Raw genomic sequence first — 17,204 nt, 5'->3', positions numbered from 1 at the left:
TTTTAAATTTGAGTTCATCCCCAATTTATCCTATCTTATGATGGTATTTGGATTTGGAATGATAATGGCTGACCTACAAAAATTTATATATATATATATATCACATATAAGCTTATGTGAGCTTGTCTATACTATAAAAAGGTGAAAGAGAAAGTATAATGCTATTGTGTCTTTTAAATAAAGTCATACTGTAAATTTTCTCATCAGCTCCTAAAGGTATTCTTCATAGGCAGCTTGACAAAGTGGAAATTTTAAGGTTTTTAGTACCAGGCAATCTTTGAATACCAACTCAGCTCTAAATAACTATATGACATTGGGTAATTATTTAACTTTACTGATCCAAAACCATAATGAAAATAATACTATTCCACAAAACTGTTAGCATTAATTATGAAAGTGTAAAAAGAATACTAAGCATATAATAGGTACTCAAAAAAGAATACAGCCCCTGATTCTCCTCACATATAAAAATTGGGCATATTAATTAAATTAGAACTTACCTAGGGTTACAGTGAAAGGCTTAAATGAATTAAAGTCACAAATAACAACACAATGTATAAATATTGGCCATTATCAATGTTGTAATTGTTATTGTTATTGTATAGATAATAAGATTTCACTCCTGGTGAAACTGTCTTCTCAGATACTGTGTATTTCTGGGAATCATCTTGGTAATTTCAAAGACAATTAGGATCCTAAATTTTAAAATGTCAACAACTTGTATGGGTACAAAAGGCAGAGGCATCCAGTGAATATTTTTTTGCAATTTATAAATCACAGTTGTCTTTGAATGCAAGTCTCATGTTTAACATGAAATACTGATAATCAAGTACAACTAAACACTGCTATTTATTTCATGTCGTAAATCTTCCTCAGCACCTGCCTGTCTGAGAGTTTTAGCTACTTTTAGAGATACTTTGTTTCAGTCCCATTTGAAACAAGGGCATGAAGAATGCACTTTGCATGTGATGTTTGCACCTGAAGGGAACAACCTTGCAGATGGCCTGAAAGAGTCTCTGGACCACTTCTGGGAATTTGTCACTCAGAAAACCCACATTTCACTGGCTCCATGCACATAGTTAAGAGGAGATGGGAACCATCTGCTGATAATTCCTCTTGTGGAAAATTTATCCAAGATCTTTGAGTCTTTAAGAAAAACTCAAAACCACAAATATTTCCAAACCCAGAGGGATCTAAAATTTTCTTTCTGGGGTTCCAAAAAGTTGTAAAATTCACAAGTTCTCTGAAGTGATGGCCAAAACACTAGATAATCATCACTACTCTGAAAGTATTGCGCCATTCAGGTGGAAGGCAGTTTTCTCTCCATCAAATTCTGGCATATTCTTTAAAAATATTTTACGAGAACACAATTCATGTAATCTAATATTTTTACCTGGTGTGGAGAAGAAAATCTCTTTTCATATGTCAGTCTACTTCCTTCCAAGGAAAAACGGAAACCTTTTTTTCTTATGCTGTCTTCAGATTCTGATTTTCGGACTCTGTCATTTTTCTCTTCTTCTCCAGACTGTTCTTTCTGTTTCTTTTTCTTTCTTCTGTTTTTCAGCTCCTTTTCACTTTTGGAGCTCAGCTTAGATGCTACGGAAGAACTCTCTGAGAAAACGCCTATCCCACCAGCACCACTGAAGTCTCTTGATTCAGCAGATGCAGCCGCAGCTGCTGCCTAGAAAGATGCAAAGTGGAAGTTGCATATAAACTTAAAAAATATTATCATGTTACTGCTAACTTAGCTGCAATATCATGAAGATAATCTTGAAAAATAAGTCTCCATTTTGTTCAATATTTTAGAAAACAGTACATTGTTACTAGACCAATCAAAGAATAAAACGAGTAGTCATATGGAAGATGATCCATGCGGCTTTGATGAGAACCTTCACTCTCTGTCCTCACACTATGATGCCTAATTACCTAATAATATGAGTAAGACACTCAAAACCCATAATAGCTTTTTTCTATAATTTAAACAATATTTTAAGAAGTAAATGATTTAGGAATTAAAGGCTTCCTATTTAAATCTGATATACATTTTCCTTTGCTTCCATTTTCACACAGTAAAGAAATTTAGTGCTAGTCTGAATTATTAAATGTAGTTCAGACACGTGTTTTATTTCATTGACATTTTTCTCCATTATTTCAATTGAGTATTTCACTAAGGAATGCTCAACAAAGACATAATACAGGTTTTTTATGAGAGAATCCCAGATCATGGCATCTGCATGAATTTGTAAAAAGTATAACAGTAGTTTTGGCAGAAAAACAATGTTTAATATTGTTGTTATTACATCAATATACTTTGAGTTTTGTTACATATTTAGGAATACTCAGAGATGAAAGGGAATTGTATTCAACATACAAGAAAAGACAAAAATAGGGAATTGTGGTAGTTAATGCCATTAAATCAAGCAAATGTAATTAAAGCAATTCTTGCCTTATGTTGAAGACTCATCAAGTCCAAATTAAAGGATTTATAGAGTAGGAGGCAGAGATTGCTAATGTTATAATATGCTATACACCAGTGTTTTATTGAAGTAACCCACACACTTGCATTTGTACACTTTATATAATAAAAAAAGAAAACAAATACTGAGTAAGCCTTTGCCTTTCCAGACTCAGTGAAATAATGTTCTCAGTTTGATTCTGGTTTTCTGACCCTTGCCACCTCTGGTGATACTGCAATGAAGAAGCAAATGTAACTGAATTCCTCTTCCCATAAGGAAATACTTTAGTTGAGGATACGTAGGTTTATCTACTCTGTAAATTTGAATAACTGAGGCATTTGTTAATAGTTAATTTCCTCAAGGAGCCACAAGGGAGAAAAAATGTCAGTAAAGCAATTATAATTTCCCATGTTTTGATGCCATTATTATTGACAGAGATCACTGCAATAAAGTAATAACTTCTTAACACCCAAACAGGCACCTAGCACTTACCAAACACATACGACCCATTTCTAATGTCAACTACCCTGCCACTGACCTCAAAATTTAGGTCAAAGAATTCAGATAAAGAAAAACAAAGAACTGTATGCTTGTTCACTATACCTGGGCTTCCTCTTGTTGCTTTTTCAACTGTTCAAGCATCTGCTGAAATTCAGCTTCCTTCTGTTCAGCTTCTTCCAAGGTGGCCTGATTCTGCTCCTCATAGGCCATGGCCACCACAGCCAGGATCAGATTTATTAAGTAGAATGAGCCCAAGAAAATGACCAGCACAAAAAATATCATGTATGTTTTCCCAGCAGCACGTAGAGTCTGCAAAATGAAAGAGAGATTTTAATAAATTGTATATAGGATGTTACAAGCTCACACTCTAAGTAATAAAGTATTCTATAGCAATTCTCTTGAGCTCAGTGTTTTATGATTCTCAGAAAAATCATTTTATCTGTTCTCACCAGCTGATAAAGGTTTTCCCAGAAGTCTTGAGTCATGAGACGAAATAAGGACAAAAAGGCCCAACTAAAGGTGTCAAAGCTCGTGTAGCCATAGTTGGGGTTTCTACCAGCCTTCACACAGATGTATCCTTCAGGACACTGGCTGTAATTAGTTTAGAGGAAAGAGAGGAAGTCAATAACTGCAAGTCTGCTACTTAGTTTTTCTGTTTTAATAGATGCCAATGTCTATTTTATATGGGCACTAGAAAAAGGCTGATTTCTCTCACCTGACCTAGTATTTAATTCAGCACTTGTGGACTGATTTATGTAATAACAGAATCTATTAGGTCTACTTTATGGATTCCTCTGTGATTGATAATTGTCATTATTATATTTATCGTGTCTCCATATAAAAGCAAACATATCATGATTAATATCTTCTGGGACTTAAGGACAGATAAAAATGTCTGCAAGGAAAAGGTTGATTTTCGCTGAAGATGTCTTGGGGTAGAAATGTGTGTGAGTGTGAGAACAGGGCAAAGAAGTGAAAAAAGGATAGATGGAGCATGCTGAAGGGAGTGAATGGCACTGTGTGGTAAAAATGTCATAGTAGAACCCTGAAGATCAAGCAGACCTGGCTTCAACGTCTTGCCTGACACTTCTGAGCTGAATGATCTTGGCAAATTTCTTAACTTGCTAATATTCAGGCACCTTGCATGTGAGAATGGGCTAATAAGAGAAACCATCTCAAGAATTTGCAAGCATTGAAGAAGATACTGTATGTAAAGCACTTATTACAGTACACACAAGGAATTAAAATCTGTGTGATTTACTTATCACTGGAATCTGAAGATAAAGGCAGCATAGTGCTGATCATAGGAGCCAAATGCAGAGCCTATTATCACTGGGAATTTTCTTACTGGATACTAATGTTTACAGTATCATCGTCCAAAGAAAATGCATTAGACTTCTGTGTGTGGCTCTAAAATCTTGCTTAATAGAGAAATTAACTGTTTCTTTAAATTTTCCCAGGCTTTAGCTCCGTATTTTTTAATAACAAATGTTTGCATAATTTCAACAATAATATTTACAGGCACTACTGAGTGATCTAAATGGCTATATTTATTAATCCACTTCATTATCACAAAACCCCTATTATTACACCCATTTGTCATATGAGCAAATGAAGGCAAGTGGAAGTGAGATTATATAATGGAGTCAAAGTTTGAATCTATGCAGGCTCTCCAGTTTATGCTTTTAACCACTTCGCCAAAATATACTAAATACTCCTCATGTCTCAGATATTAACACTATCTTCAGAGATCTTACATTTTAAGCTCTGGAGATCATAGTATTATATATAAAATATCACATTTATAAAAGTATGTGCTTAAGAATTCTATTAAGCTTCAGATGCATATTATACTGCTTTATTCTCTATTTTTCATTGAACTAAATTAGATTACATGTGACCTAGTATAGAAAAATAATTGATGCAAAAGAGTATATTGTGAAGTGTAAAGGAGGTGAGAATCTACACTTTATCCTGGCTATTCTGAGAGTTGCCGTGAAGTAGAATTTATGGAGGGTTTTGAGTGAGGAGTGAGCGGGACTGGATGAGTGGGGGGTGGCAAGTTATTGACATTGATGGAGCAGTGTGGACTGAAACTCAATAGGAAGCACCACTTACCCTGCATCTGAGCTGTTGCCACAAAGCAGAGCATCATTTTGCCCTTCTAAAAAATAAAAGTGACCTATTTAAAAAGAAATGAAGAGAAAGAATCATTAAAAGCCTGTAAAGCATTTCAACCATCCTGTTTAGGTAGAAAAGATTACAAATATTTTCAATCATAATGAGATGGGTAAACTGATAAATATATTTGGCTAAAGAGATTTTTCATAATATTAAACAAATATCAATGCATAACTTTTCTGATTGCACAAATGATTAGAAAATATATGTTAAAAAGAAAAATATTCAGAAGGAATTACTATGATAACATTCTTATATCAACATTTATGGCAACTTACTGCCATAAATATAAGTCAAGTTGCTTGTGCTCATTGCTGGGCACAAAACGAAAGAAGAAAGGCTGGTTGTTTCTAGGTGTTGTCATGCTAATAAAATTTTACCTTCCATGTACTTTTTTCCCCAGGCTCAAAATAGATTCAGACATTTTTCCTGCAAATTTTAACTTAATTTCCTGTGAGAAGTGAACTTGGGTATTTATTCTCTCTTGTGATGCTCTAAATAAGTATTTTGTTTAAAATTTTTGCTTGATTTCTGCCTTTCAATCAAGAAAATAAACTTGTTTTTGGAGATACATGTTATCTAAGTATATCTAATTTTTATTTTTAAGGTATGACATATAATTTCAGTAAGTTGCAAAGATATCTCAGAAAACTTGCAAACATATGTATTTTTATATTCACATACAAACACACACGCATAAAAATGACAGAGGGGCTGGGATCAATGTTAAGAAATCATGCTGAAAAATATGGCGTCATAAGCTTATTCTGATATTCATGCCTTAAATATAATCGAACTAAACTGGTAACTACAATACAGTGATGACACTAAAGGGACTAACTGGAATGTGAGTAAGTGAATGGCTAAATCAGGATTATTTAACTTCTGGGGTCACACAAATTTTTATTTCATTTTAGTAAATGGTTTCTCTATTTTCAGATACATCATATATACTCAATACATATGTTGCATCAACCAAATAGGGCCAAGTTATTTCCCCTCAGCATTCTGAACACTTTTCAGTGGAATACCCTGGATTTATTTAGTAAATGACAAAAAATACCTGATTAATGCCTACCAAATACGCATTTTTTAATATGACATAATATGAAAGTACTTGCAACATAGGCATAAAACAAGACAACACATTTTCTTTTCTTTTCTTTTCTTTTTGTTTGAGACAGAGGTTCGTTCTTGTTGCCTAGGCAATTCTCCTTCCTCAGCCTCCCACGTAGCTGGGGTTATAGGCCACCATGCCTGGCTAAATTTTTTTTGTATTTTTAATAGAGATGGGGTTTCTCCATGTTGGTTAGGCTGATCTTGAACTCCCGACCTCAGGTGATCTGCCCGCCTCAGCCTCCCACAGTGCTGGGATTATAGGCGTGAGCCACTGCACCTGGTCGATTAACACATTTTCAATTGAAAACTTTTATTATGTCAATTGACAGAAAAGAATAAAGGAGAGCTGGAAACGGTGGCTCACACCTGTAATCCCAGCACTTTAAGAGGCCAAGGTGGGTAGATCACCTGAGATCAGGAGTTTGAGACCAGCCTGGCCAACGTGGTGAAACCCGTCTCTACCAAAAATACAAAAATTAACCCGGTGTGGTGGGGTGGGGAGGCCTGTATTCCCAGCTATTCAGAGGCTGAGGCAGGAGAATCACTTGAACCCAGGAAGCGGAGGTTGCAGTAAGCCGAGATCATGTCATTGTACTCCAGCCTGGGTGACAAGAGTGAAAGTGTCTCAAAAAAAACAAGTAAAAGTAAAAAGGAATAAGGCATCATTTGATATCTCTATTATATGTATTAAATCATCTTAAATTAGTCTAAGTCATTTGGTTCACATGAAAATTGAGATAATTGCCATTATATATAATTTTTAATATTTAGAGAACTAAACAACTTAATGGTTTAAAGAGTATTTCTTACTTTTATCCTCAATATATTCATCCCAGTTAAACATGCTCACTGTCCTATTGAAAGTGGTACCATTCCCATCCAATGAGTTGTTAAAGAAGGTAGTGATATTTATTTCAAAGGAAGAATTATCTGGAGGCCATTGCAAACATTTATTTCGTAGGTTGCCCATGAACAACTGTAATCCTATTAGCGCAAACACGCTTAGACAGAACACAGTCAAGATCATGACATCAGAAAGCTTCTTTACTGACTGGATCAGGGCCCCCACAATGGTCTTCAGGCCTACAAACAGAATCAGAAGGAGGAATTTAAATATACTACTCAGCAGCTATTTTATCGGCAAAAATATCATGAGCTTGTCCTGGAAAATAAAAATGTCATGCAGAATGCCAACAATATTAGTTTAATGTTTGTGATTGAATAACATTTTCATGAAAAGCCTGCTAGCTGGTGAAAATGGATGAAAGCAGAACTTGTATGTTCATTAGAAAACTGTAAATGGAAATGAACCAAATGTGTATTTCCAAACACTCCTCAGAGCAAAAGAAATGATTTTGTTATTCATGCTTAAACATCAACCTTGTGTAAATATTTTGCTTTTATTTGCAGATGTCTTACTTCCTAAGCCCTTATTGGTTTTAGAAAAGTCTATATGAATAAAATAGTAAGAAATCTTGAAGTCAATGAATTATGAAGTTATGTATTTGTGAATTCTGCAAGCTTGAGTATGGGTTAAAAAAGGAAGACATCTGAAAACTGAGCCCCATGCAGCACTCATGCTATCCCTTGCTCTTTCATTTATCTGCAGCTTAAAAGATTGCCAGTTTTAGGTCTAAATTGCCAAATTTGCATCAATCTGAATGTCTCATAGTTTGGCATCTATGCGGAAAGCTTGATGTTGTAGGATGCAAACCATGTAGCCTGTTACTGCAAATGCCTCATGCAACTCTTGTTAAACTCAAAGGCTGATTTAGAATAGTTTTAAAGAAAGCAACGAGTAAAAAGCAAAGAATCAAATGCATCCAAAAAATGATGTACCAATTCTTGCTTTTTTACATATTTATTTGCAATATGCAACAAGCAACCAGGCTTCTGCACAAAAGCTGTGATTGTAGCACCACTGGAGCTAAAGTCAGCCTCGGTGTTTAACCTAGCTCTCACCTGGAATGACTGAAATTGTTTTCAATGCTCGGAGAACTCTGAATGTTCTCAACGCTGAGACATTGCCCAGGTCCACAAACTCTGTCACATATCTGTAATAGGGGGTTCACACACAAACACAATGACAGAACACAAGAAAAGTTGGAGATATAAGGGGCCTACCACCTTATACCATTTTCTTCTTACCTGGAATTACAGAAATAGTTTTCAAAGCTCTCAAGACTCTGAAAGTTCGAAGAGCTGAAACATTGCCTAGGTTTACAAATTCTGTTACATACCTGTAGAATTAAACCAGAGTTATTCAGAATTTAGGGAAATCTATGTCTATGTTGGTCTTTCATCAAGACCTTTTAAATTTCATGAGTGTCGCCATCAGATTTCCCAATTAAGAGGAAAATGGCATTGTCATCAATCATAATCTCTGTTATTTGAGAAACTTTATTACTTTACAGTGCTAATTGAAACCAAAGCCATGTAATTTACTGTGATAGTTCCTAATTCTCCAAACTGAATAATTTGATTGGAAGAAAAATGTGATTACTAAGAAAAATGCTTGATCTGTCAAGGCAAACCACCAAGGAAAATACAGTATAGAATCCCACCAATGATTTATTTTTTCGGACATAAAAAATGTATTAAGATACTTACGCAAAAGTAATGACTGTGAAATCCAACCAGTTCCATGGATCCCGTAGAAATGTGAAGTCTTCTAAACAAAAGCCCCTTGCAAGTATTTTAATAAGTGATTCAAAAGTATAAATTCCTGTAAAGGTATACCTGAGAGAAAATAGTCAAGCTCACATTAAAAATCTAGTGGTTAATTTATATGTACGTATCTTAAAGATGACTTAAAGAACAAACAAAAATTAGATACTTCCATGTTCTCCCTATGATATGGAGTTTAGGTAGGCTTAAGGCAAAAAAGAAACATTAAATTCCAAAAGACATTCTCACTGACTGTAAATAACTAAATATTGAATTTTCCACATTAATTAATTTAAATGATCCAAATAATGTGATTCTATATGAAGACATAATCTGAAATACCCTGGGGTTCAGTCTGATTTGATCAAATAAGTATGAATCCAAAAATGAGTGAAGCATTTGTATTTTATAAAATGTGTGCCATTAAAGGCCATGAAATGTGTACTAGTATCACACAGAACTGTGATGGTCATTGAAAAAGGAACATAAAAACTAGGCATAATTTTTATCAGTAGATAATAGTAAATCACTGGTGATCTTCAAAAGAGTGTAAGGCTCACAAAGAAGATAAAGGGCTGCAGATAATGGCAGTCAAACTAGTGCAGTAATTTGAGCAACTGAGTGAGCCCACTGCAAGCTTTGTCCTAGAGGACATTTAGTGAGTGAAATGAACTTGAATCAGTGTCTGCTTAATAGTAGCTGGTATGATTTGTTAAAGAAGTTGAGGAGGTCTCAAGATGTTAAAATCACAATATGAAACATAAAGGGGTGTCAATATTGAAAAAATATTTCTACTTACTCCACATTCTTTGTCCAGTCTGGAGGGTTACTCATGGTCATAAATACACAGTTGGTAAGAATAGTGCACATAATGAGCATATTGAATAAAGTAGAAGAATATCGTCAAGGAAGACAAAGTTCAATGGAAAAAATCTTACTTTCACACACTATCATGCCTTCACCACCACAAGTTTAAAACTTTAGTGCTTACTTATTTTGTTGCTTATTATTTTATCATTTACTTTTTTTTTTCTCTGTTTCTTAAACTCAACAACCTCATCTTTAGATCATGTCTTCAGGCCAAGCCATCAACTATTTTGAGGCTATTTCGGTACCTTTAGTAATTAAAAAGATTAATGCAAAGAAATTATTTCACTCCTAAATAATTTATCAATTTAAAATTTCTTAAAGACAAACTCAACTGAACAATAAAACAGCAAATTCAGCATGTATGTAAACCCTGGCAAAAATTCAACAAGAGAATTAAAGTAGTTAATTAAATGTATTATAACATCATCCTAAAAGTTACACTGGTAGAATGTCTTCTAATAAGGTCCTTTTTAAATGGAATATATAATCTACTGCAATTGCTCATAAAATTCTGAATTATGAGAGAAGATGGCAGGTGTTAACACCAGCATTTCTGGGGTTTGTAACTAAGGCAAGATTACTTATTAAGTTCCCTGAATCTCAATTGACTTGGTTATAAAATTAAGAAAAAGGAATCATTTCACAAGATTGCTATGAAGATCAAATTCGTTAAACTATGTAAATCTCCTGCAACTTAATGGTCCTAGTGTATAATAGATGTTCAATAAATTGCTTCCTGAATCATAAAGAACACAGTTTATTACAAATATTGGGTTGGTTTCACCCCATTCCACTTTGCCTTTGCAGGTACAGCCAAAGCCCTTCCCTTCCCTTTCCTTCACATTAAGAAGCAGGAAAAGACAAAAACAAAAACAACTATTTAAGAAAATATTCGGTACTTAAATAACTGTAGTTACTTTCATATTTAATAAAAAGCAAAATAAAGATTTAGTTGCAATTAAGTAAAGCAGCACTGTTTATCAACGTGAATTTGGACACAATTATAAAAATCCCAGAAAGGAAATATGTGCTTTTCTTATTTTTTTCTCACTCCTAATGTTTTAACCATAAATCATCACATTACTTACACATAACAAAATATCAACACTATTACAACTGGACAATGTTGTGTTGGTCTAGAAAGGAAGTTCATTTGCACCTAGTATTGGTTTTAGTCAAAATAATAATAGATATTATTTTTATTTTTGGTAGCAGTTTTGTAAGGCCCATGCTTAATACAGTTTTTTCATCCACGTGAAAACACTCTGAAGTAAATGATGTACATCAGCCACATGAGGGCACTATAATCTAGAGACACCTGCACACGAAATACCGTTTCAAAGAAGAAACACTTCATTTTTCTTTATTGCTAAAACAAACCAAAGATTAAATTAAATTAAAAACGACTTGCTATTGGTATATAAAACTAGAGTATCCCCCATGCCTGTTGGTCTGCTGGTCCCTATTGGGGAAAATATTTAAATTTAAATAAATTTAAAATAACACGGGGTGTTATTTCCCCAATAGGGCACTATTCTAAATTTATGGTCACAAACCTCAGTGGTCCTCAACACTGTCCTGTATTTTCCCACTTGGCTCCATCTCCGACTCTCAGCAAAGAAAATCTCAAATATTCTCCACTTTCCTCCAACTTCAAACCCTCTTCTTTCCTCCTTCTCCATTTCAATCCGATAATCTTTTCTACTTTACAGAGAAGAGACAGTATCACAATGCCCTGCCTCCACTTCCCACCCTGAAATCAACAAACTTCTCTACATTGAGATCAATCCTTTCCTCCTTCCTGTTATACTGGGGAAGTTTCCAATCCTCCACCTGTATTCTGGACACCTCCCCGCTTCCAGAAGACTTCAGCAATCGTCTCTCTATTTTCTTTTCTTTTTTTTTTTTTTTTTTTTTTTTTTTTTTTTGATACAGAGTCTCACTCAATCTTGGCTCACTGCAACCTCCGCCTTCTGGGTTCAAGTGATTCTCCTGCCTCAGTCTTCTGAGTAGCGGGGACCACACATGTGGCTATTTTTTTATTTTTAGTAGGAACAGGGTTTCACCATATTGGCCAGGCTGGTCTCGAACTCCTGACCTCAGGTGATCTGCCCACCTCAGCCTCCCAAATTGCTGGGATTATAGGCGTGAGCCACAGCACCAGCCTCACTTTTCTCACCCTTAGTGGCTTCCACCTTACTGGCCTTTTCTTATCAATACAAACTGACTTAAGTCTCAGTTGTCCTGGCATGGGGGGAATGAATAATTATCTCCTGTGACTCACAACCCTCTTTAACTACTTACAGCTCTATCTCCCTTTTCCACATCACGGCCAAACTTTTTGAAAGAGCTGCTTATCTTTCCTTTTCTTATATATCTATCACATATTTAGCCTACCAGCTTTTCTTTCTAAAGATGACAACACCTTCATGTTTTGTCACTAAAAATGAAAGGATAATCTGAGTTCATATTTGACATGCTTTCTAAGCAGCATTCAACAAGGAAATTTCCTCCCCTTTACATAAATTCTCTTCCCTCTGCTTTCATGAGGTTCCACTTCCCTGGCCTCCTCATGCCTCAGGGCACCAACTTCTCTGTATTCTTTGAAATGTGGCATTTTTCTTTTTGAAAAGAAAGACATACAATATCTAAGCTATGTACCTCTCTTCTGCTCTCCTCATCCTGGTGTAGCCCATAAACAAACATTACTCAACCAACATAACCATATGTACCCACCATTCTCAGATACTTCTCTCCAAGTGAGATCTCTCTTCTGAATTCCACACACTCGATTGTTCATATGACATCTGTACTTACATATCTTATCAACCCTTCAGATTTTGAATTCTAAAACTGAACTAAGTATCTTTTTATCTACCCCTCCACTCCTGCTAACTACTTACTCCTTTGACATCTCTGTCTTATAAAATTACATGATATAGCCAGAGACCTATGAGAAATCTTAGATTTCTCTCCCTCCTTAAACATTCACATCTAATTTAGCACCAAATATTGTCAATTCTGTCTGCTATCTGTGGATTCAATTACTTTTTTCCACCCTAACATCACTGCATGGTCCAACTGTCTGTTAAGACCAGCATCAAGTCTAATAGTCCATCTAGGTTAATGCAGTCTTCTCTAAACTGATCCTTCCGAATTCATGTTTGGCTCTATTTAATCCATTCTGCATACTGTGCTAAAATGATTTATACAAACATAAAGTGAATCATTTTGGTAGCTTTCTATTACTCTCAGGATGATGATCAAATGTCTTAACATAGAGTCAAAACTCTGGGAGGTCTGACCCTGCCTACCTCTCTAGTTTCAAGAATTCTTTTCTCTTCATTGCACTATCCGCATTTGGATAATATTGTAATTATTTTAGGTTGTCAAATGTTATGAATGTTTTATATGCTGCTTCTGAAATTAGGGTCTTGCAAATGTCACCTCTTCTTTTTCTTTGGTATTCAGATTGACCTACTTAGGTCTACTAATTATATATCCCTGTAGCACTTATGTGATTCCTCTAATGACAAATTTTAATGTTGATCTTCTCAAGTATTCTCTGAGCATCATGAGGGCAGGAATCATGTCTATATTATTCACCACCATAGCCTTGCTATTTCACATACTGTCAGTTGAGCTATTGAATGACATTAATTTTGCAATTCGTTACTAAATGGAGTTTTCAAAAATAATTTTTTGGTACATTATTTTAAAAAATAATAAAAATACAACATAAAGTTTGTCTTCAGATATATTGTTGGCCAGGTGCCGTGGCTCATGCCTGTAATCTCAGCACTTTGGGCGGCCGAGGTGGGCAGATCACTTGGGATTAGGAGTTCGAGACCAGCCTGGGCAACATGGTGAAACCCCATCTCCACTAAAAATACAAAAATTAGCCAGGCGCGGTGGCAGGCGCCTGTAATTCCAGCTACTCAAGAGGCTGAGGCAGAAGAATCACTTGAACCCAGGAGGCGGAGGTTGCAGTAAGCCAAAATCACACCATTTCACTTCAGCCTGGGTGACAGAGTGAGACTCTGTGTGTATGTATATATTTTAGACAAGTTTCTACATTTTTTAAGGTAAAATATAGGATAAATGTAAGGTGGAAATTAACAGCCTTATGCAATTATGCTGCATAATGGACTCAGCAATGGTTTTATGACACCTAAAACTTACTCTTTATAATTTAGTTTTCTATAATAAAGTAAATATATATTTAATATTAACAAACAAGAGAAATAATTATTTTCTAGTAAATAACAGATAATAAGTTGAAAACAGTCATTTTCCTCATTTAATGGCTATCATTTTAATAAAAGTATGCACTTAAGTTAAAAATTGACACAAAAAAATAACAATTTTGCTTTTAATAGAAAAATAGTAAATAACTAGGGTCAAGTTTTTATGCTTGTGGTTTGACAGGTGTCTCTAAATAGAAAGGTTAAAAATTCATTAAGTTTATTAATCATTGTTAATTTATTTTATCAGTCACATACTTTACAAATTCCTGGATTCTGGTGAGTGACTGAAATAGTTTCAGATGAACTTAAAAATACTCAAATACAAAAGTATTTAATGTAGGTACAGATTTTACATTGGTGATACAATGCATCAAAAAGTATAGAAACTCTACATCAAGTCAGATTTTAAAAGGATCAAATTAGTAGCAAAATGCATACATCTTATATCATATTTAAAATATGTAATCCAAGTCATAAATGAGAGTACATTTTTCAAAAGAACATTAGGTCCTGGAACAACACTGCCTTAAGAGCTTTGCAATATAAAATAAAACAGAGGCAGATGAACCTTATGTATTAAGGGGAAAATATATTTTTTAATCTATTAATTTATCTATGCCAGGTATAAACAAAAGTGGGTAAACCTACTTTTGTTGATTGATACTAACCTGCCAGTTGGCAAATGTTAAAAATGTTCTATGTGTATGTGATTAATAAACACTTCTTTAAGTTTTTACTGAAAATTGTTTAAGTAGCCCTTGATATGGAGCCTGGATCACCGCAACACCGGCACGCCCACCCTGTCTCCACAGAGGTAAGGTGAAGCATCATGAGATCTAGAGCAATGAACCATGGCTCAGATACATCCTTTACCAGCCATGTGGGCTTCAGCAATTTGTTCAATTCTTTGAGGCACAGTTTGCTTACATAAATGTGAATTATATTTTTCTTACAGTACACAATCATTATCCACTAAGATAATAATTATTAGTTTATTTTTATTACCATTAATAATTCGTCTATTGAATTACGGGGTATTTCTTTGTTATTCTACAGGAAGGAGAAAACATTATGCTCTGTTCAGAGATTTTGTAATGGTATGTAATATTCAGAGAATATGCAGAAGAGTTTTGAACTTATATATAAACCAGAAGTAGAAGATAGCCTGTAAAAGATTTCCTAATGCAAAAATTGATCATTTGAAACAGAATAGAATAGGTCTCTTTCTACATATCAGTGTATATTTCTGAGCCAGCAGGAAAACTGAGCAAATGTCACTTATATAGTGTTAAATACTGGATTGTTTAATTTTAATATAAACAAACTCCTATTTGCCGGTAGATAACTAAGTGATAACATATGAGCACTGAAAATAAAAGAAAGAGAGATTGTTAAGTGTTGTCATCTGATTTAATATAAACTTGTATATTTCTTTTCTTTTCATGGAAAACCATGATATTTTATATCTCGGTATGGACACCGTTTAATGAAATAGTAAGAGCAACTAAGAAGCATCTTTGAAATGCATAAAACAGAAGCACTGGCAATGTTCCAAGTATATTATATCCGAGGGTTTACAAATCAGTTTTCTTCTGTTGGTTGGAAAATACAAAGAGGTGACAATCAAAAAACCTGCTCTGAAGTTTCAGCTCTGTCACTGATAGAAAATATAGCCTTTGAAAAAGACTAAATATCCCTGGGTTTTAATGAACTCATCTACAAAATAAGACAGGACTGACCACATTGTGTTTAGGTCACTTGCAGATCTAAACTCTGGTGCTGTATAATGATCTTGTTGGCAAAGTCAGAGAGTGATTCATATTAAGTTCTTTGTGCAATTCCTTAAGCAATATGAGAGTTACATATTCGTTACTCTTACAGCAGTTGCTGCTAGAATTTTAGCTATTATAAGTAACAATAGAGGTCATAGATACCCTTTATTGAGTATCTACTAAGTATTAGCATGGGACCTTGTCAAACATTTTATCATTCTTGATGTCTAAACTGTGATTACAATTTTACAGGTAGAGAAACTGAGATTCAGAAGAATTGGAGTAACTTGGCCCAAGATCATGTAGCTAAAAAGTAAATTTTAGAGACAGGGTTTGAACCTACAGTTTCTGATATGAAAACCTATGTTTTTTCATTTCCTACCATTTTCAAATGATAGATAGTTCAGCATTACTTGTGTGATTTGAAGTGTCTCAGCTCTTTGGCACCCTAGTCCCATGTCATTACTTTAAATACCAACTGTACACTGACAGCTCCCAACGTTGAAAACCTCCAGCCCAACCATTTTCTGAACTCCAGATTTGCACATCCACCTAACGCCTTAACTCCCCCAATGATGTGTAATAGAGTTCTCAAACATAACATGTTCAAAACCAAGCTCTTGATCTTACCCACCAAACTGGTTCACTCAAGTTGCCCCAAGCTCAGTCAACACAACTCCATTTTTCTTTCTTGACCAGGCTACATGCTTGGGATCATCCTTAGTCCCTCTCTTCCCCCTATACTTCACAAGTTCTTGCTCAGCAAATCCTGTCAGCTCTTCTGCAAAATATCTCAACATTTGATGACATTTTACCACCCTCATTGTTTCCAGCATAGTCCAAGCCACCATGCTTTCTTGCCTTCATAATGACAGTCTGTACCAGTCCATGTCCCTGCTTCTACTCTTTCTCCTTATGCAGTCTATTGTCCATGAAGCAGCCAGAGTGATCTTTTAATGACGTGAGTCAGGTCATTACACCCTGCTGCTGAAAACCCTCCTGGAATCTCATCCAGAGTAAATGTGGTGTCCTCACAACGACCCACTGCATTTCACCTACAACTTTAGTCCCAGACCTTCTCCCACTGATGTCATCTCCTCTTGCTTCTTGCATTTTCCACTCTGCTCCAGCCACTTAGGTCTCCTTGCTGATTCTTAAACATACTAGTTGCACCCCCACCTTCAGACTTCACTTTCATACTTGCTATTCTCCTTGAACTGACTTTACCCCTAGATTTCCAAGTCTCACTCCTTCACTTCCTTTGGATCTCTGCTCAACTGGTACCTTTTCAGAAAGGATTTTACTGGCCATACAATCTAACGACCCTTATTACTCCTCCCTTTTACACTAATTTATTTGTCTTAGCAACAGTTATCACTAGCACCCATTTG

At 35.1% G+C, this 17,204-nt stretch overlaps 1 protein-coding gene across 3 annotated transcripts in view; it reads right to left on the bottom strand.

Annotated features, from left to right (window-relative positions):
• LOC116557101 (sodium channel protein type 2 subunit alpha) overlaps nucleotides 1–17,204 on the bottom strand; it is a 148,378-nt gene that overhangs the window by 73,354 nt on the left and 57,820 nt on the right. For 2 of the 3 annotated variants that reach the window (XM_032286592.1, XM_032286593.1), the window contains exons 4-11: nucleotides 9,724–9,813; nucleotides 8,868–8,996; nucleotides 8,220–8,311; nucleotides 7,068–7,340; nucleotides 5,076–5,139; nucleotides 3,407–3,548; nucleotides 3,060–3,266; nucleotides 1,394–1,681 (exon numbers count right to left, since the gene is read on the bottom strand). In XM_032286592.1, the coding sequence (XP_032142483.1) occupies nucleotides 1,394–1,681; nucleotides 3,060–3,266; nucleotides 3,407–3,548; nucleotides 5,076–5,139; nucleotides 7,068–7,340; nucleotides 8,220–8,311; nucleotides 8,868–8,996; nucleotides 9,724–9,813 (1,285 nt within the window). Of the gene's footprint in view, nucleotides 1–1,393; nucleotides 1,682–3,059; nucleotides 3,267–3,406; nucleotides 3,549–5,075; nucleotides 5,140–7,067; nucleotides 7,341–8,219; nucleotides 8,312–8,405; nucleotides 8,498–8,867; nucleotides 8,997–9,723; nucleotides 9,814–17,204 lie in introns of all 3 variants that reach the window. The other variant, XM_032286594.1, reaches the window with a different exon arrangement.

The sequence above is a fragment of the Sapajus apella genome, unplaced genomic scaffold (genome assembly GCF_009761245.1).
Source record: "Sapajus apella isolate SASKATOON/1434 unplaced genomic scaffold, GSC_monkey_1.0 scaffold18, whole genome shotgun sequence".
Taxonomy (NCBI): domain Eukaryota; kingdom Metazoa; phylum Chordata; class Mammalia; order Primates; family Cebidae; genus Sapajus; species Sapajus apella.
Note: the sequence above shows the minus strand (reverse complement) of the source record. Positions and strands in the feature narration are given on the sequence as shown.